The 26,660-nt window shown below is 38.9% G+C and overlaps 1 protein-coding gene across 1 annotated transcript in view; it reads left to right on the top strand.

The window, feature by feature from the left end:
• Window positions 1–26,660, top strand: part of GFRA1 (GDNF family receptor alpha 1) — a 144,782-nt gene that overhangs the window by 101,582 nt on the left and 16,540 nt on the right. The window contains exons 5-7 of the mRNA XM_026851526.1: window positions 2,368–2,477; window positions 7,662–7,796; window positions 12,248–12,426. Of these exons, the coding sequence (XP_026707327.1) occupies window positions 2,368–2,477; window positions 7,662–7,796; window positions 12,248–12,426 (424 nt within the window). The remainder of the gene's footprint in view (window positions 1–2,367; window positions 2,478–7,661; window positions 7,797–12,247; window positions 12,427–26,660) is intronic.

Here is a 26,660-nt window from a genome sequence, read left to right as displayed (position 1 = left end):
AAAAACACTTAGAGGAGAGGAATGTATTAAATGATCTCTGGACCACTGCACCTAATAAACTAAGGGAGAACTGGACATTTAAGAATGATGAAATGATTGCAAGAGATGTTTTCAGGATTATCAAGATGCTGATCGTATAATTGCATCTCCAAAAAGATTTATTTGTGGTCACATAAATAATGAAATTTAAATCCGAGGAACTACTTTGTTTTAGAAATGCAAAAATACTGCACGTACAGCAGGCTTGTTCTTTCTACCATGGCAAGCGTTTTTCATACTAGACAGATGTAATAGTCTCGCTTCTGTCCTAAACCAGACTTTATCCAGATATTAGTAGAAATTGTAAAAACCTTAGAAACTGCCAACTGTTTTTGTTCCCTATTGCCCAGAAGGCTGGATCTGAGCCATTATCTTAATTATTGACTGAGAGAGGAATCACTGCAGTGACACAGGGTTTCCCTGCCCAGGTTTTCTTCATAGTGCTGCTGTTTATCTCTTCCCATACCTTGGAATCCATTTCTTCTCAGCCTGTCCCATGATAAGTACAGTATATATTCACCGGCAGAGTAGAGATTTAAGGAAATTTAGAAATTTATGTATACATAGAGGGCGTCTAAAAGAATCGGTAAAGAGCTTGACTTTTGAAAGCTATTAAGGATACAGATGTCGATCTCAAGGTTAAATAAGGGAAGGGAGGGAGTGAAAAACTTACAGTTGACTATAGTTTGAAGGCAACCATGGATTTGCTGGTGTCAGTACAGCTAGTGAGGGATGGAACTAAAAAGAGGTCACGAGAATAGCTCAGATAAATTCAGGTGCAGTTTGCATGCAGTCTATTTATAGGATGATTTCTCAAACTAAGCCTGTGAACCTTTTGAAGTTTGCCCATCACTACTTTCAGGCCAATTAATGAGGTACATCCAATTCCATTCTGAGACAGGTAAAACAATAAAGCAAACAAAGATAATTAGTCTCTGGAGCATGTAAACAAATAAAGTAAATCACTTGCAAATCACTTGTTTCTGCTAACTCTTGTGTTTTCCTTGCAAAACTAAAAAAGAGCATTTATGCTGAAAATCTACATAATGCTAGAGCAGTGCTGTAAATGCATAGATCACACTATTCTGATTTTTAGAGGGATTTGCAAAGATTAAGCACCTGGTCCTGAAACATCACCATGAGTTGTTATATGCAAAAGAACATTTTCATCCATTTTTCACAGAAGAGAATATTGAAATAGGGAGGTTAAATAATTTTGTTCGTGGAGATAAAGGTCTAAATGACATTTTATAAATAAACAAAAGTCACTGGTCCAAGTTTATGAGTCGAAATGAAAGCACTAGTGGAGCTGAGGAGAGTAGGCCAAGATGGACAGGAGAGTGACCTTAGAATGTGGGACCTTGGCTCACCTCGAGTAATGCCTCTTGAATTTTACAGACCTGAACAGGAGCATTATGTGGCCTTTAAAGCTCAAATAACCAGAAGAGTTCTTGGCTGCTGGTCCATTATTTTTTGTTTTCCAGGGTGGTAGTAATCTGTTAATTGCAATACAGCTTCACTCTTAGTCTTAAAGCACTTTCTGTAAGTAGGCAGTGCTCTCCTGCTCTTGGACGTGGGGTAGCTGAGATAAGTGAAGATAATACGGCCATTCAGCAGCAGGACTCGATGCAGAGCACACATTGCCTTCTTCCCAGCCCTGGGCTCAATACTGTAGGCTTTGGATAAATGCACATTTTACAAGAACAAATAGATTCTCAGTACCATGGCTCCGGGGAGCTGTGCAGACCAAGCCATCTGGATGTGCCTGCTACCCCAGTTCAGCCAGCTGGTTCTGCAGGCCAGTCTAGAGCAGGGGTAAGCCCCTTCCCTGGAAACTCTGGGCAGTACCAACGTAGGTTCTGCCTCGAGTCATGTAGTAAGAGGACTCTGTGAGCACAAACATACAGTTTTGTGTAAACTGTAAAACAGCAGAAACTTTACTCTGAATCTGTTATTTAACAGATTCTAGTTAGAGTTCATATCCAGGCAAAATGTCTGATCTTATGATAAAATGGCTCTTTGTCTTTCTTTTGGCATGAAAATGCAAAGCGTTTCTTTTACTAAGAGGCAGGCAGTTCCCTGTTGTTCTGTCCCTTTTTACTGTTTTCCTACACTTTTTGGTTCTGACATCAAAAATGGATTCTGGAAAGAGACACGTCTTAGAAAGAGACTTTCATCAGCTGAAATGTGTCCAATATATATTTAAGTTAAAGAATATTAAGCCTTGTCCAAAAAAAAAAAAAAAAAAAAAAAAAAAAAAAAAAAAAAAAAGGTAAGAATGCCTGCAGGCTTGATTTTTAAAGATATGCATTTTTCTTTATGTTGCAGATCTCGCCTTGCAGATTTCTTCACAAACTGCCAGCCTGAGTCACGGTCTGTTAGTAGCTGTCTGAAGGAGAACTATGCTGACTGCCTCCTTGCTTACTCGGGGCTTATTGGTAAGAAGACAAGGAAGGGTGGGGGCTTGCTCAGTCTAAGGAAAACACTCAAACTATATTTTGAAGGCCCACATGAAATAAAAACTGTGGAATGTAAGACTTTACAATATGATACTAGGCAAAATTCACCACCCGAGTGTACTGGCCCTGTTTTACCTTACAAAGATTCCTGAGGTAAATTTGTACATTGTAGGGAAATCAAGGATAGAAGATAAGGAGAGAAAGGTGCTTGAATTTGAAATAAATTCAGGCTTACAAAGTAAACCTTATTGAGGTGGTTGAATTTGTATAGGACAGTGAAGTAAGAATTTAAAAAGAATGAGTGGAACTGCAGGTTGGTTGATTTTGCAGCAGTCCTCACAAGGATGGGTAAATACCTTCAGGGGAAATTTGCAGGACATTTGAGGAATGAGACAATAGAGGAGCCCAGCCTTGTTTCACTTCCAGCTGCTGTTTTTATCTTATGTCCTTCTGTCCTCTCTAAATGTTTGCTGAGATGCCTGTCAACGGAGGTGAACTGAGACCAAATTTATCTTCTGAAATCCTCTTCCCTCCCCAACATAATTAATTTTGTTTGCTGTCACCTTCCTGACTGTCCACTGGCACAAGAATGCCTTTATGCAAGCCAGATTCCATATACCACACACAGTATTTGATTCCTGAAAGAGAGAGATCATCTCAGGAAGCTGAACTTGTAGAAATACCATGGCTGGGCAATAAAGAATAAGTGAATGTCAACACTCTGAAACAAACACATTTTAAAGGCCACCAGATAAGATGTTTTTAAGCTTACAGCCTGCACCTGCTGCGATGCAGTAATATCCCCTTCTGTTGGGCATGAAGGTCCCAGCTGAGGCCCTGAATCAGATCCTGCTGTTAAATAAATGTCTCTGGAGATTATATCCAAAATCAAATATTTCTAAAATAGGTTGAGTTTGCTGTAAAATGACTGAAAGCTATATTCACTGGCTTATTGTTATCATTCTTATTACTCTAGCAGATAAAAAGTGAGGTAAGTCTACGTGGTAACTGGTAAGATAAGATGTGATGGTTTCAAAGGATATGCTTCTATGATTTAAGAGATGAAGACAGTATGAAAAGGGTATGACATATGAACAGTTATGACAGAATACCATTTGACTCTAAAACAAAGACTTGAATAGCCTTGAAATCTGATCTAGTCAATGAGATTAAGAAGTCTAGCTGCTGGCAAAGAGAGTAACTGTTACTAATAGATACTCTGGGTAAGAGCTGCCAGGAAGTTTTTGCTGGACGTAGTGAATTTTGCTGGCAGTTTTGTTGGATCCATTTTTTTATTTAAACCCCAAGTATGACCCAGTTTCTGTAGTCAGGTGTTTTTGTGGTACTGTGGATGACCAAAACACTGTCACACGTCAGAAATGTGGAATGGATCCCTAATGACTTGAAATCAAAAGGAGATCTAATTTTCAAAGGGAAAAGTAAATATTTTTCTTCCTTCCTACTAGCCCCTAGACACATGCAGAAAGATAGGAACTGACTAATGTTACAAGAGTTTTTACTTCTTGGTAGAAATTTTAATAAACCAAGAAAATTACCAAAACAAAACTTCCACGTGATGAAGCAGTAAAGGCCTGCTTCTGATATCAAGGTGATATAAAAGTGGAGTAAATTATGTGAAGGCCATCAAATTTGTAAGATGCTGAGATAGAAATCAGAGGTATAATCTTTCAAATGTCTGCTTAATTTATATAAAACACAGAAGAAGGAGGTAGGTAGACTTTGATTAAGAAACTGTTACAGATTCATTCATTCATCAGAGCTTCAGGAGTTCCAGGTGTTTTAATTAAGACAAAATATTGTTTGTTAAATATTATTTCATTTAACCATTTAATTAAATGTAGCAAAACTTGCACCTCTATGAAGTTTGTTCAGGAAATTGAGGAATTTCCTATGGAAAGGTACAGTGGATGTGATTTTGATGTCACATACAGTGATGTAAATCACAGTTAACTTCACAGAAATTAGTGGAATCCCACCTGAAATTAAGTGGAAGTAGTCAGGCACAGTTTTTGTCTGAGGTGCTTTACATGTTCAATGGAGAACAGTCTATATAGGGGGCTTTAAAGTTGCATCAGGATGTTATATTTGTAAATTTAAAGATATGTATATATCACAGCAATTTTGAAAATCTTAATTCATTACTTTAGGCTCCTTGTTATAATGATAAATTAATATTTTTAATAAAATAACAGAAAATTTCAAAATTATTAAATCTAGAATAAGACTGGAGATAGCCATGTCTGAGATTCATTGCTTTGGTTACAGCCTAGTTAAGCCATCCGGACCTGTCTGCGTTCCCACATCGGTTAGGTATTGCTCTAACTGATGACTTCAAGATCTGCTTTAGCATTCACTTTCTGACACATTTCCCTTGTCTTCAGTAAAATCTATCTAATTTCCCTGGGAATTCCATGAGAGTTTGTATGAATGAGCCGGAGTTTCTTTGGACCGGAGGAACTTCAGTCACATGCCTCTCCTCCTGGACTCACCATCCATCTTCTTGTTCTTAACTGACCCTATTTTGAGTGACCTCTGTACCCTGTGTTCAGGTCATTCTGCTTTTGTCTAAAATACGGACACCTGACTGCTTGCTACTGAGATCATCACAGAACTATTCGATACATAGAACACAGAAAACCAAGCACATCTTTTTGACTGCCAACCACCATGGTTTCTGTGATCTGTTAGTGTCCTTCAGCAGAATTTCCAAGATGCCAGCTAGCAGGGTGGGGGGGAGGGAGGGTGGGGGAAGACACACACATTGCTGGGAAAAAAAGAAAATCAAGCCCAGGAAACCAAGCATATAATCCGGTTGGGTTCACATCTGCCCCCAGGTTTAAATGACAGACTGATTTTCTACTAGCTGCTCTTTCAGCCACACTGTTTTTGCTGGATGTACAGTTTGTGTGCTGGATATACACATTCCTTGTCCTGTCTTTCCTGTATTCATCAACCCTAATTATATCTTGGTATCTCTTACACTTTTAGCCCCTGTCTTGACCCATTTTAATTACCTTATTACCTTCTCGTGATAAGAAAGTCTTACTTCAGTGACCTTTTTCATTTCCTCAAAACCTTTCTGTTTTTTTAACCCTGCACTAAGCTTTTGCTACTTAGCTGCCCTTTTTTTTTTTTTTTTTTTGAAGCCTTCTGTTTTCTTTCCATTTGCAAAATCCTCTTGGTTTTCATTTTCTCTCTCTTCTTTTCAGATCATGTCACATGGTTGAAATAGTGTACTGAACCATCAAATGGATAATGGACAGATATTTTCATTTGTTTTATTTTAATTTAACATCATTCCTCTTCTTATTTATCTACTGTCAAGTTTTCATTAATGGGGCAAATGATATTTGCCTATTTTACTAAATTCTCTACCTTCATTTAATAAATTTTGAACTGTTCTATTTACTCCTGTGCTAATCTCATGTAGAATTTGAGTAATTATTACAGCAACTATCTGTTAAAAGCTAGAACTAGATAAAGGTATGGGATTGCATTCTAATTTAAGAACATCCCCAAAAAGACAAAAGATTCTTTTTGTGAGTTTGGCAGTGGGACTACATTCGTTTTCACATACATTGCAAGCTTTTTCAGGCCATCCCTTAATGTCTGTTCTTCCTTGTCTCTCACGTCATGCATGAAGCAGTTTGCATGTTGATTTGTTCACTTCCCAGTGCTGCCTGGTGACTGAAAGGCTATTTGACATCATTCTGTGATTAGTGTTATTTCTAATATTCCTCTGTTTAGCTTGATGTTTGCTAGCCCTTTCCTGTGTGTTACTGCAGGCTCTTGAACCCTGGACCTATGGACCAAATTTTCTCTGCTAGTGTACACTTTGGATCTCTAATATTTATCCCTCATCTATTCTATCTTCTTAATGGCTTCTTTGACGTCAGTTTTGAGGAGATGTGATCACATTTCCTCATGATATATAGCCTGTCCTAGGCATGTAGATTAACAACGGAGGAACGTGTTTCCTGAAACAGTTGTCATCAGTACACGTCTAGCATACTTACACCTTTTTATTTAATTTTTTCTATTTGGTCAGACAAAGTTTCAAACTTCTCAATCCCTAGGGAAGTTTGAAATCTCTGACCTGCTGGTGCAATGCCTTCAGTGAGACTACTTGTTTGAGTAAGTGCTGATCATATAACAGTTGCCTGATCCAGATGAGTGATGAACAGTTGCTGTATATTTTTTAGGACACAAAATGTATTCTTTGGTTTCATTTCATTCTTGATAACCTTGAGTTGACATATAAATGTGAGAATATTTACCCAGGAATTTGTAATAGAGTTAGAATGAACCTGTGGTTGCAAGCTGTTGACAATGTTTAGGAAACAATCGCTGTACTGAAAAAGTAGTGACACAGCAAGGTTAATAGTAATTTATTGCCTGCAAAGAATCTACTGTACCATATGCATAATGGTTATGTTTTTGCTTTGTTCATGGCCATAACCCACTCTGTTGGCAGGGCCCTAACGAACACCATGGGGTTCATGCTCCTTCAAGATGTATTAGGGCTCCTCTCAGCATGACTAGCATTTTCCTTGCTCACGTGTTTCAGAAATATTTTTTCAGCCTGGCTGCAACTCAAGGAGGAAGCTCAGGTTTAGATGTCTAGTTTCAGCCATTTATTTGCAGCAACAACAAAATGAAAAAAAAACCCAACCCCACAAGTGAAAAAGAAAAATTGGATTTTTAGAGTGCAACTCTAAGAACGCAGGTCCACAAATGTTTGATGTGGCAGCAAAGCCTTTTAAGAGGCTCCCACCTTCCCCCAATCCACCCCTCTCCTGTGCCACAGTTTTCTACCTGTCAGTTCTGCTGATGAAGCTGTCTGTGGGAGTGCAATATAAACCTTTTTGGAGGAAAGGAATGGGTCTTTAATGTGTGAGTCATGTTACAGTCCCTAAAGTGGTTGCATTCAAACAACTGAGGGCGTGAAGTATGGCACAGGGCTGGGTGTCAAAGAGCCAGGAACGGTTAAGTCTGGAAGTTAGAGCCCTGCCATGGGTCTGCCTCGTGAATCCAGCGCTGAATACATGACCTACCAAGTGCTGTTTGCTGTCTTCTTAGTATGGAAAGAATATTTCAGTGCAAAGGTTGCTTACAGTACTGTACTTCACTCTTTGTTAATAGGCACAGTGATGACACCAAACTACATAGACTCAAATAGTCTCAGCGTTGCCCCGTGGTGTGACTGCAACAACAGCGGTAATGACAGAGATGAATGCATGAAATTCCTGAATTTCTTCCAGGACAATACATGCCTTAGTGAGTACAAAATTAAATGTATTTAAATGTGGTTTAGGATGTTTTCTGACATTTCTTTACTGTTTAAGTATGTTATGATACATCAAGGCCATCTCTTTGGACTTTGTAAGCATGGTTCTGCTGTAGGTGTAAGAATTAAACAAATGAGCAAATAAGCCTGTTACTATGATTTATGGCTGAGATTGCAAATATGAGAAGCTTTTGGAAAAAAAATCAAATAACAAAGTTATGTCATATAGAAATATGTTTACATCACAGATCATGTTCGGAGCCTAACAGTCAGGCAGCATCTGTACCAAAAAATTGCAACACCTGAGGGGATTCTGTATAATTTAAGAACTTCATATAAAAAAAGACATGTAGTTTATGATATGAAGGATTTGCTGTAGGTAAGTATAAATTGGATTGTGCTTGCAATTTATAGCCAAGCTTCAGGTTTTTTAGGCTACTTGATCTCAGATGCCTGGTTTTAACACAGGTCTAGATGATACCTATTTTCAAGATTTTGTTAAATTATTGATTTTTTTTCAGTCAAACTCACTTCCAAATTAGGGACTGTTATAAATTTCAGAATGGCTCAGTGGAGTCGATTTTGGCAGCTTCTCTTTTCAAATTTCCTGTCTGCCTGGAGCAGCATAATTGGATGATGTGGAGTGTGCATCAGAGTTTTAATTTCAGATAAATGAGTAGACCAAAAGAGCTTGGCTTCCCTAGCCTAGCAGAACAGAAGTTGAAAGGATACGTGATTGTTCTCTGAAATTGCATTAGAGGGGCAAGCCCAGGGAGGGAAAAGGATTATTTAACCTACAGGACAATGTTGGCACAAGATCAAAAAGGGAGATATTTGCCATACGCATTTAGGCTCGAAATTGGACAATTTTTAACCATCAGACTAAAGTTAAGAAATAGTCTTCCAGAAGGAGTTTTGAGGGTAAAAATTCTTACTGGTTTTAGAAGTCATATTTCATCAGCTTATGAAAGTAAGCATACATTGTTGTTTTTTTCAAAAATAGTTAATGCACTCGATGATCCGCACTGTCCCATCCAGCCCTATGTACTTGAGCCAATGCTAATGTAGAGTTCAGTCTGTATTTTAGTATAGCGGTCTGAAAATCTCCATTGGAAGCTTCTTAACAGGCAGCATGTTGTTAAGATATGGGGAGCTTTGTCTACAAAATGTGAGTGACTTGTGTTGTTATTTGATCCACTATTAAGCTTTGGAAGAATGAATCAATTACTCAAGATCTTTTAACAAAAAAACCTCAGAAAACAATTCAGACCATGATTGGGTAAAGTTTAATATAGCATCAGACTTTCTTCAGACTTGATGGGGCTACCATTTCTATAAACTGTAATACATCTGAATTTTTTCATTTGTGAATGTATTAATTGCTAAAATGTTACAGGTTCCTTTTAGAACATAAAGACAGAGCGATCCCTTGTCCTTTCTTCTGCTATCAGTATAAAAGCATTAATGAAGACAAATCAAAGACATTAGAGGGTACTGTGAGACAAATTATGGTCATGCTAGCTGTAAGAGATGTCTTCTTCATGAAGAAATTGAAGACGCTTCTGATTTAATAAAAAGTTTTTTCTTGTACAGAGAATGGGAAAAGTTCCTTTTTTAAAAAATTGATGTTGTCATTAGTGGGTCTTACAGTGCCTGAAGAAAACATCATTTGTTTATTGAATGAGATCAAAATCCTTCCCACTTTTTTTAGACAAAACAAAAATCCTTTTTCCACAATGGGATGAAATTAGGAATTTCTCGCTAGTCTCTTTTGCTAAAGTATACTTCCCCTTCAAACTGAAAAATACACCAGTGATTTGGGGCATTTACAGAAGAAGTGGAAAATCTAGCTTAAATATTTATTCAGAAACCCATTTGGTTATTTATGTGAAGTGGAATAGCTGAGACTCTACCCTGAGGGCTAGAGGGCTCAGAAAGTAGGAGATCTAGGGTCACATTCATACTGTGCTTGACGTGGAGCTGGGATATGAAGCTGAGTTTACCATGTCCCACGTACACACCTGAACTCCTGGTCTTTCTTGCACCTCTGTGTGTAGTTGTCTAGAAATTCCACTCTAGAGGTGAAAAGACTTTTGCAACAGGTGTTAAATTGAAACTAGAGTGGAATTTTTGATTTCAAAACACGGGTGTGAAAATACAAGTGAAAATTCTGGTCTGTTTTAATTAGCCCCATTAAAGACAAACATTGCATTGTTTTGTTTTTGCATGTATTAGGTAAAGTGTTTCTTTATGTCAGCATTGTTCTGCAGATTATGGGTTTATATCAGAACTGTGAAACTGCCCTAATCTCAAGAAAGCTCAAAATACAAGTTAATAGGCCCCAATAAGTTATATTCCACCCTAAAATTTGGGGCTGTATATTACCTTGCTTGTACTTTTTTCCTCTTTATTGGAAGATGTAAGTTCACTGGTAATATTGCAATGGTCCTAATTGCTGCCTCTCCAGTTAGGGTTTGGCCAATCTTAAATTCTAGAAATCCAGCTTTAGACTTTTATTTTAGCCACTGTGAAAGTGAATGTCCTGACATTCAGTTACATACTCTAGAATTCATGCTGAACTGAATGGGATTCAGTAAATCTAGCTATCTCTTCAAAGGATTTGTTCACACCTGCTTTATACTGCAGTAAAAAGAATTGGCAAGTGAGAGGAAAAGCTGTGAGTTATTTAATAAAAATTACTGAAAGGATCTTTACTAGAGCAGTAATACACTTAGAGCACCTCCTTACAGTCATTTTTTTGAAATATATTTGAAATATGTATCAAAATTATATTTATATAAAATATGTATTTCAGGTATAATTTATATGTTTGAAACTTTCCAAAAATATGAGGGAGAGATGGAACACCTCTCCTATGAAGAAAGGCTGAGAGAGTTGGGGTCGTTCAGCCTAGAGAAGAGAAGGCACCAGGAAGACCTTATTGCACCTTTTCAATACTTAAAGAGGGCTTCTAAAAAATGTCTTCTAAGATGCTTTAGCAGGGCCTGGTGCAATAGAACGAGGGGCAGTGGTTTTAAACTAAAGTAGGGTAGATTCAGACTAGATATAAGGAAGAAATTTTTTACAATGAGGGTGGTGAAACACTGGAACAGGTTGCCCAGAGGGGTGGTAGATGCCCCATCCCTGGAAACATTCAAGGCCAGGTTGGACGGGCTCTGGATAACCTGATCTAGTCGAAGATGTCCCTCTTCATGGCAGGGGGGTTGTAAATGACTTTTAAAAGTCCCTTCGAACCCAAACCATTCTGATTCTGTGATTCTATCATAGAAGATCTGAAGTTGGAAGGGACTCCTAAAGATCACTGAGTATGATTCTATGAAATAATTAAAGAAGACTAACTGTAAAGTCCACTTTTAGTTAGAAAACTGGAAGGGCTGCATGTATTTCTATGACCCTTCTTTCAATAATAGAAACAGAGTTACTGTTAATTTAGGAAATCATAGGAAAATATTGCTTTATACATTGTCTTATTCGGGTAAAACCAAGAAAAATATCGTTCCTCTCTTCCCATATTGTCTCCATCAACCCAGCTGATTGTGGTGCTTTTTACAAATTATTTTTTTCTATTTTGGAGTTCTAAAAACTATATCAGACTAAAATACATCTTTTTTCAGATGAGAATGAAATGTAAATTATTTCATAAGGCAAGGAATACCACTGAGAAGAAGTATTAATAACTTCCACATATTAGTCCCTAATGAAATTGTTTGATTTCTTGTACAAAGAATTTGAAATAAGAAATCCCTAAATCCATGTTGAATCCCCAAAGACCTGATTAAAAACTGTTTTTCTATTTGTTTATAAAAAAACCCAACCAATTTACTCTTGCCATAAACACACTCTTTAATCCCATGAAACTGTGATAAGCTTTTTAACTTCTATATTCTAAAGTTTTAGTTTAAGCATGCTTCCCTCACCTAATTATGCAGATTTCAGTTGAAAACTGCAACGAAAAGATTGTCTTAGTTAAACCATTTTGTAGTTACAGGCATATTAGTTTTACTACAAGAAGCTATAAAAATAAATTAATATTTTGTGTGCTCTGTTTTTAGTTTGCTATGTAACATCACCTGCCTGAATTAGGACATAACATTCAAACTGTATTTTAAATCTTGAAAGTAAATTTTTGAGGCTTTTGAGTGATAACAAATATGATTACAGTAAGTCCTAGAGCTTTTGTCAAGAATTACTGGGAACATTACAAAGAAGAGACAGCACCAGATAATGATGTGACCCCAGACTCTCAGTTCATGGTTCTGATATGTTCAAAATTAAGACACATTTTCAAGCATAAAAATTGGGTTTCTATAAATACACATTTTCAATGGAATAATAATAATAATGATGATGATTGAAAAGTCAGTTCTGCTTTCTGCCATTTGTTTAGAAATAGAAAATTGTCTGTAATTTGTTTTTACAGAAAATGCAATTCAGGCCTTCGGCAATGGTACTGATGTGAATGTGTGGCAGCCCATCTTACCAGTACAGACCACTACAGCCACAACTACAACAGCTTCCAGATTTAAAAACACAGGTTCAGAGACCACCAACAATGAAATACCCACCCACAATGATTCACCAGCATGTGCAAACCTGCAGGTAAGAGAGTCTTGTACTTACTGCAGTGTGTAAATGACAGCTTTTCATGTATGTGTATACAGAGTAGTCTCCTGCTGCATAGATACCTGCTTAAATTGGAGCATCTGTTTATTCACATATTGTAGTTATGAACTGGATATATTATAAAATATCAGAAACTCTTTATTTTAAATCGGAAACATACGTATTTCAAAGTCGACTTTATTACCTCTCTGACTCAGAAACAGGGTATAGTATTTAATTTGTTATCACAAGTTTGGATATGAATGTGGCTTTCTCCAAAGCCTGCCAGGATATGTCAGATTAAATTAATCCTCTGAGTAATCCAAATGCAGAGGGAACTCTTAATGTCAGTTAGCATGTCCTGCTGCCTTCTTTCTTATGTTACTGGAAGTAAACTTAAGAGATTTTTTGGCTGAGTAGGTCTGGATATTAGAGAACATATGGTGCTGCAAGCTACATGGTGAAGAAGCTGGACAAAGGTAGAAGTTATTTTTAATCATTTGTTTTCCTGAAGGGGCTCAAGGTTGTGATGAGACTTTGGCCAATGGCTGTAGCGATTTCTTTGACACTTCAATTAGGCTATTCATGACGCAGCATTGGTTCTGCATTTAGAGGCTCATCGCTTGCTGAAGGTAGTGTATGCGGCTCTTAGTTTGAAGAACTTGGGCAGGAGACAACTGCAAAATCAAGGCAAGGAAAAAGGTAACAGGAAATGTAAACTGAAAACATCTTTAGGCCAGATCAGAATCTGGGGTTATAAAAATTTCTGGTGGTTTAAATGCAAAATTAGATCAGAGATAGATCAGCTGGGCCTGTTAATATTTGTCTTTACAGAAGGAAAATTGTTATGTGACACAAATGAAAGTGTCCAAATTTTAAGGTCTCATCTGGTATTGACCTTTATTCCTGAATTCCCAAGCTCTTCCACACTTGTAGCATTCACATTTCACATATAAAAAATTGATTATCTGTTCTTCATATTAAACTGTGTCAAACTTTCCATGTTCACTAAAATGGAGAGTTCATATCCCTCAGAAATGTATTTTGCTTTTTAATTTGTCCTGTCCCACTCTATCACCTTCATCCTTTACTAGTTTCTCCATTTATTTTGCGTTGGCAAATTGCATATGAATTAACATCATTCAGAGGCATTATGGAGTCACAAAGTATATCAGGTTAATGATAGATGGTGTTGAGTCTAGGTCCTTCTGTTTTAATTCTGTTTTTCTTATCTGTGCATTCATTATTATTTCAGCTTTGTAAGTTATTGATGAGAGGGAGATAATTGTAGGCATATATTTCTATATGCAGTAGTCATTTGACCAAATAGAATATGCTAAAAATAAACATAAACTTTTAAACCTGAAACTTGGAATATCTTGCATTTAAAGCAAGACCTTGATGGGATATTATTCATTCTCTTCATGTTATATTAAAAAGTTATTTTATGGGAGAGATCACATTTTTCTTCAGTGTTTATACAGTCCCCTATAGAGCAAGGCCTCCAGATGCTACCAAAGTACACATGATAAATAAAGAACTGAAGAAATGACAAGTGATCACAAATCCCACTGGATCCAGTTTGATTTGGAAATGTTCCTCAAGCCTGAATAGATGTTGCACTGTGTAGAAAATGAATGAAATTCTTCCCGGTCCTTGCTCCTGTTACTCTGGCATTTTGAAGTCACATCCCACATGAGTTTATCAGCACTGGTTTAAAGTTATGTTACGACTGCAGGTGTACCCCTGGTATACTTGATACAAGAAGTAAAGGTCTGTAGGGAAAACAGTTTCCTTTAAATAAATGATGTCTACTGTTTTGTAGAAACTATAGATAAATCTGCACTAAGAGGTCACTGAAGAAATGTGAATCAAGCAGTTTTGTTCTTGTGAAGTACAACGCTGGGGTGTTCACTAGTCCCTTGAGTCAGAACCAAAACACAAAAGAACAAAGCTCTTATATTTTAATTCATTTTTTCCAAAAAATAACTTACTAATAGAGCCAAAACAAACCCACAATTTTTAAAAAAGCAACCTGTGTTTGCTGGACAGTATGGTGCCACTTTGCATGTGAGACCTAAACCTCAATGCAAATTTTACAAAAGAACTGGAGGCATTCATATCACACTTGCAGAAGGGTATTCGTTCCGAGGCTCTCCTCCCATGAAAAATATGCCTTTATAGTATTATCAAAACATGAAATAGTCCGACCAAAGGCAATCTGAAGGGCTTTGTTATATGCTTTAGCAGTTGAGCTGAAAGGTTTCAAAAAGGCAATATAGCCTAAACTGTGAAAAGTAGAATGAAAAGCATTAGTCTCAGCACAAAAAGACAATGGCAAAGATGGGATAAGGAAATGATTATTGAGATGCTACAAGGCTGCCTATCCTAGTTAGTGGGTTTAAAAACACAGTGAAGAAAGAAAGAGCAGGAAGTGATTGATTAGTATAAATTGCCATAGAAATGAACAAATACTAACCTCCTGGGGTTGTAAATACAGGGCACTAACCCAGCCTGCAAAGAGTGTCACTGGCTGAGCAATTTTGGATATATTTTTTCCAACTTGTTCAGAATGAGTGTATGAAAAGCAAGAATACACTGATAGTTTTGTTGCTGTTCCTTGTTCACCTGCACACATACAAACCTGGGAATTGGAAGGGTTGGGAATATTTAAAGAAAATGTGAGATACTCTTTATTTACCTGTACTCAATATTTATTTTTAATACCTGTTGAAGTTTTGGACTTCTAAATAATTTTTGTTTCAGTGATGCTGTTTAGAAATTGTTCTTCATTTCTACCTACTATAGCTACAAGAATTTATAGTTCTCCTATTATGGTGATATTTTCTTATTTCAGATTGTTACAGAGAAATGTTAATTTCTGATATATGCTTATTTTATGTTTAAATATGCATGGATTTGTGTAATATACTCGTTTTTCTATCCCTAAATTAAATAAGCACTCCATCTTTACCAGGAAAATGTTTAACTTTGTCACGCATGCTATAAACTCTTTTATAAATACCTGGCTTGCAAAAAAGCTTGCTAAACACTCACCAGTGGCATCCTGGCTTGTGTCAGAAATAACATGTCCAGCAGGAACAGGGAAGTGATCTTACGCCTGTACTTGGCACTGGTGAGGCTGCACCTCGATGACTGTGTTCAGTTTTGGGCTCCTCACTACAAAAGGGACATTGAATGACTCGAGCGTGTCCAGATAAAGGCAACGGAGCTGGTGCAGGGTCTGGAGCACAGGTCGTACGGGGAGCGGCTGAGGGAACTGGGGGGGTTTAGTCTGGAGAAGAGGAGGCTGAGGGGAGACCTCATCGCCCTCTACAGCTCCCTGACAGGAGGGTGCAGAGAGCTGGGAATGAGTCTCTTGAGCCAAGGAACCAGCGATAGAAGAAGTAATGGCCTCAAGTTGTGCCAGGGAAGGTTTATACTGGATATTAGAAGCATTTCTTACAGAAGGGGTTGTTGGGTGTTGGAATGGGCTGCCCAGGTGGTGGAGTCCCCATCCCTGGGGGTGTTTAAAAGTAGAGTTCACATAGCGCTGAGGGATCTGGTGTAGTTGGGAACTGTCAATGTTAGGTTAATGGTTGGACTGGATGATCTTCAAGGTCTTTTCCAACCTAGATGATTCTGTGATTCTGTAATAAATAGTGGTCATTTTTATATAAGATATTAAATTAAAGTATTTTTTGAGGTGCTTGACATCTTGAAAAGGATCATCAGCACCACATAAAAATATTTATAATATGTTGTGAACAAAAATGAATGTGAATGCCAACAGTGTGCTCCTTATACAGGCATATTTTATTAAGTAATTGACATCCCTCTTTTTTCTGATAGCTTTGCTCTAACTTTTTCTATTTATCTGACATTTTTTTTTTATCCTTCATTCTCAGTAGTAACTTGTGTTCAGTACGCAAGTCAAAAAATGGTTATGGTCTTTCAGTCTCATGTTCTATCACCACTGCTTGAACTGTCATGTGTGATTTGAAAGGAACAAAAGAACGAGTTTGGATGTGTACTCACACCATGTATTCTTCAAGAAAAATGCTGCTTCTGCATTTAAGAGAGAATCATGGAATTGAAAGATGATAATGAAATAAACTTCAAGTGATAGATTAGACTAGATTAGACCAATTGTTACTACATCATCAGGGAAGATTAAAAAAAATATGAGACTTTCATACTGTGTTTTCTATAATATTTTAGAGGACATTTTGCACAAGACGAAAAGGATAGAAGTCGAGATGGTTAAGGACATTTAAGTCTAAATTTATGCATTGAAATCTATCACCTCCCTAGCTAGTTCTACACTTTGTTTTCCCACATTTATTATACATGCCTTGCCCTAGTTAACCTTAGTTCAGAGGAAATCTAAGGGTTTTGTGCTTTTGAAGAAATGTAAGCAGTGGACCCATGTAATTGAGATCCATGACTCTTCAGACTGAAGACAAGTACATTTCAGTTGGGTCCATTTCATGTGAATGTGTTTATATACTCAGCAGCAAAATTTTAAAATTATGAGGTAGGAATTAAAAAGCTCAAACATTTGTGGGGAACAAGGAGGAAAAGAGAAATCTAGGTATCTAAATATGTCGATTCTTTCTATTTGCATGTAAGATTAGTGAGTGTTTAGAACAGATGTGGGTCATACTGCAAGCTGTTCTTCCACAAATTCTCATAATACCACATCAACTTGGAATTTTAAAAAATATCTATTACAGATTCATAGATTCATAGAAAGTGTTGGTCGGAAGGGACCTTAATGATTATCTAGTTCCAACCCCCCTGCCATGGGCAGCGACACCTTCCACTAGCCTAGGTTGCCCAAAGCCCCGTCCAACCTGGCCTTGAACCCTTCCAGGGAGGGGGCAGCCACAGATTCTCTGTGTACCCCCACAGTAAAGAATTACTTCCTTATATCTAATCTAAATCTCACCTCTTTCAGTTTAAAACCATTACCCCTTGTCCCATCAGTGCACTCCCTCATAAGGGTCCTTCCCCATCTTTCCTGTAGCCCCTTTAAGTACTGGAAGGTCACAGTAAGGTTTCCTCAGAGTCTTCTCTTCTCTAGGGTGAACAACCCCAACTCTCTTAGCCTGTCCTCACAGGGAGGTGCTCCAGCCTTCTTGGCCTCCTCTGGACTCCTCAAACAGGTCCATGTCCTTCTTGTGCTGGGGGCCCCAGAGCTGGACACAGCACTGCAGGTGGGGTCTCATGACAGCAGAGTAGAGGGGGAGAATCACCTCCCTGGACATGCTGTCCGTGCTTCTCTTGATGCAGCCCAGGATAGGGTTGGCTTTCTGGGCTGTGATTGCACACTGCTGGCTCGTAGTTTTCCATCCACTAATACCCCCAAGTCCTTCTCCTCAGGGCTGCTTTCAATCCACTCTTCGCCCAGCCTGGATTTTTGCATGGGGTTGCCTTGACCCATGTGCAGGACCTTGCCCTTGGCCTTGTTGAACTCCACGAGGTTTGCATGTCCCACCTCTCCAGGCTGTCCCGGTCCCTCTGGATGGCACATCCCTTCCCTCCAGTGTGTCACCGCACCACACAGCTCGGTGTTGTCAGCAAACTTGCTGAGGGTGCACCGTCCCACTGTCCATGTCACTAAGATGTTAAACAGCGCCGGTCCCAATACCGACCCCTGAGAAACGGCAGTTGTCACTGCTCTCCACTTGGACATCGAGCCGTTGACTGCAACACTTTGAGTGCCACCATCCAGCCATTTCATTATCCACTGAGTGGTTCATTAAATTCAGGTCTCTCCAATTTAGAGACAAGGATGTCGTGTCATGTGGGACAGTGTCAAATGCTTTGCAGGAGTCCAGGTAGATGATGTCAGTTGCTCTTCCTGTATCCACCAACACTATCACTCTGTCATAGAAGGCCACCAAATTTGTCAGGCACAGTTTGCCCTTAGTGAAGCCAGGTTGGTGGTCACCAGTCACCTCCTTATTTTCTATGTGCACCTGCACAGTTTCCAGGAGGATCATCTTGCAGGGCACATAGGTGAGATTGACTGGCCTGTAGTTCCTCAGGTCTTCCTTTTTTCCCTTTTTAAAAATGGGGGTTATGTTTCCCGTTTTCCAGTCAGTGGGACTTCAACAGAAAGCCATGACATTTCAAATATGGTGGACAGTGGTTCAGCCACTTCACCTGCCCGTTCCCTCAGGACCTACGGATACATCTCATCAGGTCCCATGGACTTGGAGCACTTTCAGGTTCCTTAGATAGTCTCAAACCTGATCTTCTACAGTGAGTGTTTCTTCATTCCCCCAGTCCCTGCCTTTGCCTTCTGCGACTGGGGCGGTGTGGCTGGAGCACTTGATGGTGAAGACTGAGGCAAAGAAGTTGTTGAGTACCTCAGCCTTCTCCATATCCTGGGTAACCAGGTCTCCCATTTCCTTCCAGAGAGGGCCCACTTTTTCCCTAGTCTTTCTTTTATCACCAATGTACCTGTAGGAGCTCTTCTCGTTGTCCTCGATATCCCTGGCCAGATTTAATTCCATCAGGGCTTTAGCCCTCCTAACCTGATCCCAGCTGTTCAGATACTTTGTCTGTACTCCTCCCAGGATATCTGTCCTTGCTTCCACCCTCTGTAGGCTTCCTTTTGGGGTTTGAGCTTGTCCAGGAACTCCTTGTTCATCCATGCAGGCCTCCTGGTGTTTTCATCTGACTTTCCTCTTTGTTGGGATGAGCTTGAAGGAGGTGATCCACTTGGATATTAACCAACTTTCTTGGGCCCCTCTTGCCTCCAGAACTTTATCCCATGGTGCTCTGCCAAGCAGATCCCTGAAGAGGCCAAAGTCTTCTCTCCTGAAATTCAGGGCAGCGAGCTTGCTGTGTGCCCTCCTCGCTGCCTGAAGGATCTTGAACTCCACCATTTCCTGGTCACTGCAGCCAAGGCTGCCCTGGAGCTTACCTTCCCCACCAGCCCCTCCTTGTTGGTGAGAACAAGGTTCAGCATAGCACCTCTCCTCAGTGGCTCCTCCATCACTGGGAGAAGGAAGTTATCATCATTGCAGTCCAGGAACCTCCTGGATAGCTTATGTCCTCTGTGTTGTCCCTCCAACAGATATTAGGGTGCGTGAAGTCCCCCGTGAGGACCAGGGCTTGTGAATGTGAGGCTGCTCCTCTGTAGAGGGTTCATCCACTTGGTCTTCCTGGTTGGGTGGCCTGTAGCAGACCCCCACTGTAGTGTCACCAGTCCCTACCCTCCCTTAATCCTGACCCATAAAATCTTGTTCTGCTCCTCATCCATCCCCAGGCGAGCTCCATGAACTCCAGCTGGTCAATGACATAGCAGGCGACCCCTGCTCGTCTTCCCTGCATGTCTTTCCTAAAGAGCTGTATCCTTCCATTCCAGCACTCCAGTCATGGGAGTCATCCAACCATGTCTCCATGATGAAAATAAGATTGTAGCCTTGCAGGTGTGCACATGTCTCTAACTCCTCTTTTTTATTTCCCGTACTACGTGCATGTACACAGACATTTAAGTTGGACTGCTTTATTGGCTGGCATTCCTTTGTGCTGCTTTTCAGGTGCTCTCCTGCTGACCTGTGATCCCTCTCTGGGCATCTCTTGCATTTATTATGAAAAGTCTTAGGGCAAAAAGAGGAGACAGGGCTCACAGTTCTCTAGGAGACCAGGATTTAAACATGACTCACAGGCTGAAAATGACTGTGCTTTTTCACTGGTAGATCTATCTTTTGCAGATCTTCAGCACTGTGTAAGGATCTGCTAATCTGGTGTTTGAAGTACTGTCTATAATTATTTCATGTAGCTTCCCACATGCTAAATATTATTATTATTATTATAAAGCATTGTGTAGGTGTTTGAAGAGGGTTAAAAGCTTCAGTGTCATGTTCTGAGGATGAAGACACAGCAGGTGTGGAGCATCATGGACTGATAATTGGGTAGTGGGTGAAGATAAACAGGAAACATGGGCAGCATGTAGGTGTGTTGTTGATGAGGTGGTAGTACAACTGCTGAGACAAAGTACACTGGAATAGAGACAAAGGGAATTTGATATATCCCCTGAGCACAGTATTAACTCACCCATACACCTGGCACCCTCTTTCCCCCATATCTTTACACAGCCTCTGATTTTTCTGTTTCTTCTTTGTTTTGTGAAAAACAAACACTGTCCTTTCAAATGCCCTGGCCACTCTGTCCCTCGGGAGAAGTTGTACTTGGACCTCTTCCTCCAGGCATTGCAACTACGGAGAAAATTACAGTCTGGGGCAAGAGATGGACAGGAATATAAAACTCTAAATGCTGTGTCAGAACAAAATAAAGAAAAAAAAAAAGATAAAAGAATATTGACTAAATGTTTCATATGAAAAGATTTAAATTAACTCCTGTATTTCCAGGATTAGCTGACATAATGGGGTCAACCTGCTGGTACAGGTGATTTAGAGAACACCTATTGGCAGCTTTTCTTCTGAAAAAGCAAGATCTTTAATTTGCTTCAGTAGCAATTCTGTTGTACCTAAAGAAGTTTTGTGTGCTTGCATGTTCAGATTAAAATCCAATAGCCAGGGATAAAGTTTCATATTTATTCTTGTATTTCTAGTTTTGGGAGCACTGAACAAAATTCTGTTTTACCAAAACAGAGACCGCTTTGTCCATAGATTTCACTGGCATTGACTTCAGTGAAGATAATCCTTGTTTGCTTCAGTATTGTGCTGGAGTGGGTCCTCAAAAAATGTGGATATATAAAATTCCCTGAGACTGTTATTTACTTCATGACTCTTGCACCTTTCAGACAGAACCAGAGAAGGTGAGGTCACCATGAGCAAGGATCAGGTTTGGGTTTTTGGTCTGTATGGAAATCTCAGTGTTCATAGGCAGGAAAATGGTCGGCAGTCCCCCCGCATTAGTGTGCAAACAGTGGACCTCAGCTGCTTTGCAGTGAATGTATACATACATAGGTACTAATGGTATGATTGTGTAGACTGCTCCTACTTGGAGTTCTTCCCCATCTTTGCCAAAGAATTTCAGGACCACACAAGATAGATCATTTTCAAGCTGTTGAAATCCTGCTGAAGTTCAAGATCTGATTAATACAGCTGATTAATTTCTAAGAACAAAGAGTCTTTTGCCTCTCTTTTGAACATCAGAGGAACAATTTGAGGATGTAGCCAAGTATCATACCCTATAGGCTCAGATGTATCATAATAGTGTCAGCGTTGCTATGAGACATCAGCCATCAGTAGTCAGTAGAAAATTGTTCTCATTTAGGAGCCTTTGTTGAACTTCTTAGTTGAACATCAGGCCCCCTTGCAAGGTCAGTCATGATTTCTGGAGTAATATACAGGCTGAAAATCTCTGACAGTGTAACTCAACACACCTCTGTATTATCATCAGAGCTACACAGATGTAGATGGGTTAGCATTTAGTCTTTTTGGCATGTAGAGCTCTGTAAGACTGGACTATAATGTTCAGTACTCTGATGAAACCTTTTTAATGCTGAAAGTCAAGTGTAATAAACTTCCATTACTGAAAGACAGCAAAATAATTTATTTTGTATATTAGAATTACAGTTTAAATTATGTTTTTTTGATTAGCATGCTTTTCATTATACCAAAATATTGTGCATGTATACTGCTGGAGAGCATAATACTTTAGAATTATTTTATCAATGATAAAATATTTTACAGTTCATTTTAAAAATTTTTAATAGTCTGAGCATCTTTAGTGTATTGTAATAATACAGCACTTTATAGCAGACTGTAAAACTCCAGACTACAGTTTTAGGAATCATGCAATTTTGTTTTATAGTTTAATAATTGTTCAATTGAAAATGAGTATGAGGTTACTAAAAACCAATTTAATGACTTACAAAAATACAACTTTATTAAAATGTACTACACACCTTTACAGAAAATTGAAATTTCTATGGACAGATTATAGTTCTTATCCTCAGAAAGAATTCTGCAAATTATTGGTAGTAAAAGCAGATGTAGCATTTCCCCTAAGCCACAGTTGTTTCTACATTTCACATCAGTATCTTCTTACAGGAATATCCACAAAAATACAAAGTGCTAGAATAAACCGGAATTGGAAAATTTGATCACATCAGATAAGCCAAATCAAACTATTCATAGCCCATGTTATTACTTTATGTGGTTCTTCATCATATTAAAGGTATTCCTAATGTCAGCCAACTTTGGTTCTCAATCAAATATCTAGTCCATCATGTATTTCCCTTTTAAAACAGATAGCTCACTGTAGCCTGCAAAAACAGCCATAAAATGGAGTACAGTATCATATTTTAATTTTAAGGCATAACTACTACTAATAAAAATTCTAGGTCATTGCATTGTGATGGTAGATGTTTAATCGTATTTTCTTTGGAAGTATAATTCATAATATATTGTGCGTTTATGGGACTTGACAAAGTGCTTTGTTTAAGACGTATTGTTTGCTGTTAGCAAATATTAGGTTTTAGCCATGACTGTTGAAGTGAAAGTAACTCGGGTAATGCCAGCAGGCTGACCCTGTTGCAAAGCAAGTGCAGGCAAAAGTGATCACGCCACCAGGTTTCTAACAGAATGGAGAACAAGAATAGAATCCTTGCAGTCTTTGGTACTTCTTTATTTTAACTGGAATAAGCTTGTAGGAGTCCTAGTTATAGACCAGAATCCCATCATACTACTATTCCACATAATGAAAAGTTACTCCTGACCTTAAAAACCCGATGAATTACAGTTAACTTCAGTGAAGCTATCGACTCATAGCCTCTATTTATTCTGAAAACCACACAGTGTATTTGAGTGCTCTAGAAACAATAAATATTTTACTATTATAAATTATGTTAATGCACTGTGTTATCCTCAAAAAGTATAGCCATAGAGATACATGAGGAATACCAAAGTAAAAGACTGGTACTATCTCAGATAATTGATACAGTCGTCAATACAGAGATGTTTCTTTCTAAAGTATGAAAATAGCTTGGCAGTTGCCAGAATAGGTCAAAATTTAACAAATAAAATCTTTACCAGCTGTTCCATTTTTGCAAAGAATTGCTATTTGCAAGGCAAGCAAAAGGATTTCACAAGACTTTTGTAGTTGAAATGTATTTTTAAACACTCTTATTGAAGCAGGTATTTAAGTTTCTGTTTTGTATTGTGACAGTTTAAGACAAATAACAATGTGGAGGCTAAATAATTTTGGATAGCAAAGCATTTTAAACACAGATGCATACAGTTTTATGAATTACATGCCTTCTCCATCTTGTTGGAGGTTGGTGCAGAAGGGGTGAGAAGTCAGGGAAGCAGCATAGCAATTTGTTGCACAACCTCCTCGTTCCATGGGGGAGAAGGCCTGCTCATGGAGAGGGACCCTGATTCATTGTGCACTCTCCTGGTGCAGGGTTGCAAGGTTGCCTTGTCTCTTGTCTTGCTCTCTGAAATCCCCAGAGGTTGGAGAGATGGTCCCAGATTCTGGAGCAGGGTTGTGTGACTGCCTGCCCCAGTGTCTTTTCCCAAAATCTTTGTTCCCCGGTATTTTTATGAGTCCTTGGATATATGAGTGGGTAGAGAAGAACTCATGGATAACTGCTGCATTCAAATTGTGCTATAATTCTCTGATTTGCTGTCACCCTTGTTGACTCTTGCAGTCTGCTTGTTGCCGACACTTCTGGACACTTATACACTTCTTAATGATTAACAGGTTGTTTGCATAGATTAGCTATCTATTTCCTAGAGTACTCCAAACCTATGCTGTTGATCGGGACAAGTGGTTGTGATTGTATTTTGTCTACTGCTACGGCGAAGTGTCAATTAAAATTCACATCTTATGCTCACAGCTCTGTCTGATCTATTTTCCTTCCAAAATAACTTTAAAGATAAGAATTGGTTAGTATGCAGAAGCCACTGTCTTCTTGTGGTATGTCCTGAGCAGTTATCAGACAAATCGTGCTTTCCACAAGCCTCAGGAGCCTTGTGCACATGTTTACATGTCTATTAGTTTTAAGTGTTCACATTGCGTTATTTTTACCGGAATCATTACAAAGAGTAGAGTTACATCATTTGAGGAAAGTATATGAATTTGAGTACTCTAGTGCTCAGAAAAAGTAGAAGGGATAACCTGACTTTGCCCACTGGATGAAAATGGGCTTGAAGGCATTTACCATATTCTCTCCTTTTATACATCTTGCAGAACATGCCAGTTGTGGAAGTGGATGTGGCAGCTTTGTTCATCCTCTTACACTCAGTCTCATGGCAACAGTACTTTCCCTGGCACAGAACTGTAACCTTTCCTCTGGAGGTCTAAACATCTCTGCAGTACCAGCAAAGAAAATCACACTGCTTTTAGAGAGATAGATTCCCTTAAACTCATACATGGATAACAGCTCTAAACACAAAGATCCTTTTAAAGCACCTTCATGTACTCTTGGAAACCCTCCCTTCTGGAAATGATAGAAATTAAAGAAATACACTGTTATATCAAGGAGGAAAATTCCCCTTTGGCAAGGACTTTGTATATGACATGAGTTGCTAGATTATTAGTCTCAATTTACTGGCATATCTACACCATCTCTGAAACCTCACTTCCAGTTAACCATTAGTCTTTATTAGATCCTTTTCCTATCTGTCCTCTTTTCTTTTTTTTCCTTTTTTTCTTTTTTTCTTTTTCTTTTTGGTCCTTTCTTCTTGCAGATTTATTCCATAATCTTTGGCACTCAGCTGCCTCATAGACTTATTCCGGTATGAAATTTATCAGGATACATTTTTCTAGATTTCCTCTAAATGCAGATTCAAGGGAAAAAAAAGACTGCACAAGGCTGAGCCAGAGGGATGTTGAGCCCATATGGTACAGGAGGAGTCACTATGCCATCACTGGCTTGACTGCACTGAAAGCTACAGTGGGAAAGGGGCTGGGGCTTGTGGACATACTGGGGTGTAATTAAGAGGTTGGAGTAGGTCTGTATTTTGATTTGGGAAAAACGTCTGAGGCTACCCTGCTTCCTTATCATTGAGTAAAGAGGGTACAAAACCAACTACTCACTAGAGATAAGCCTGGGTGCAGCACACTGATGTTTGAGGGATGGTGTGCTGGCAGTCCTTCTGTCTGCCATCTCAACGGAGGTAGGGGCTGGAGATCCATGTGGCAGCAAAGACAGAAGGGTTATTGATGTGTTAGAAATGATGGAAGCACCTGACAGTTGTCAGGTCAGGTGCTCAGCACTGGTGAGGCCACACCTCAAACACTGTGTTCAGTTTTGAGCCCCTCAGTGCAAGAAAGACATTGAGGTGCTGGAGCGTGTCCAGAGAAGGACAACAAAGATGTTGAAGGCTCTGGAGCACAAGTCCTGTGAGGAGCAGCTGAGGGAACTGGAGAAAAGGAGTCTCAGGGGAGACCTTATCATTCCCTACAACTACTTGAAAGGAGGTTGTAGCGAGGTGAGTGTCAGTCTCTTCTCCCAAGTAACAAGTGATAGGATGAGAGGAAATAGCCTCAAGTTGCACCAGGGGAGGTTTAGATTGAATATTGGGAAAGATTTCTTAACCAAAAATGTTGTCAAGCATTGGAACAGGCTGCCCAGGGAGGTGGTTGAGTCACCATCCCTGGAGGTGTTTAAAAGATGTGTAAATGTGGCACTTAGGGATATGGTTTAGTGGTGGGCTTGGCAGTGTTAGGTTAACAGTTGGACTCAGTCATCTTAAATGTCTTTTCCAACCTAAACGATTCTATGGTTTTAAGTAGGTTTATGCACATAAAGTCATTTGAGTCTAAAGAGGCAATCACACGACCTAATCAAATCCTGCTTTTGTTCATACACTTGTAAAAATGGAGTATCTCCACAGTTGTGTACATTGCAATTATTCTTAAGTGTATGTTGTAATTATCAGTTACTCTTATATCTATACATCATTCTTTGATATTTCTATGTAACCTATGAACTAATGTTCTTAAAAAACAAGCTACACAGGCTTGCAGTTATTGTGTGGCAGATACGATCAAAAGCATTTCAGTAATAATAAAGAAGAATTTTTAGAAGTATTTTTTTCCTTGTAACCAGCAGCAAATGAAATATAGAAAAGCCCAATGGAAATTAGAATACAATAATAAGTAATCATTCTAAATCATGCATTGGTGACAAGGCAGCGTAGCTGCAGAAAGGGTATACTGTTGAAGAGCTAAAATTTGGAACCTTTTCTGTAGCATGCCTAAATTTTTCCAAGTAGTCAAAGCAAGTTTATAGGACA

The sequence above is a fragment of the Athene cunicularia genome, assembly GCF_003259725.1.
Source record: "Athene cunicularia isolate RWA chromosome 6 unlocalized genomic scaffold, athCun1 chr6_part1, whole genome shotgun sequence".
Lineage (NCBI taxonomy): Eukaryota > Metazoa > Chordata > Aves > Strigiformes > Strigidae > Athene > Athene cunicularia.
Note: the sequence above shows the minus strand (reverse complement) of the source record. Positions and strands in the feature narration are given on the sequence as shown.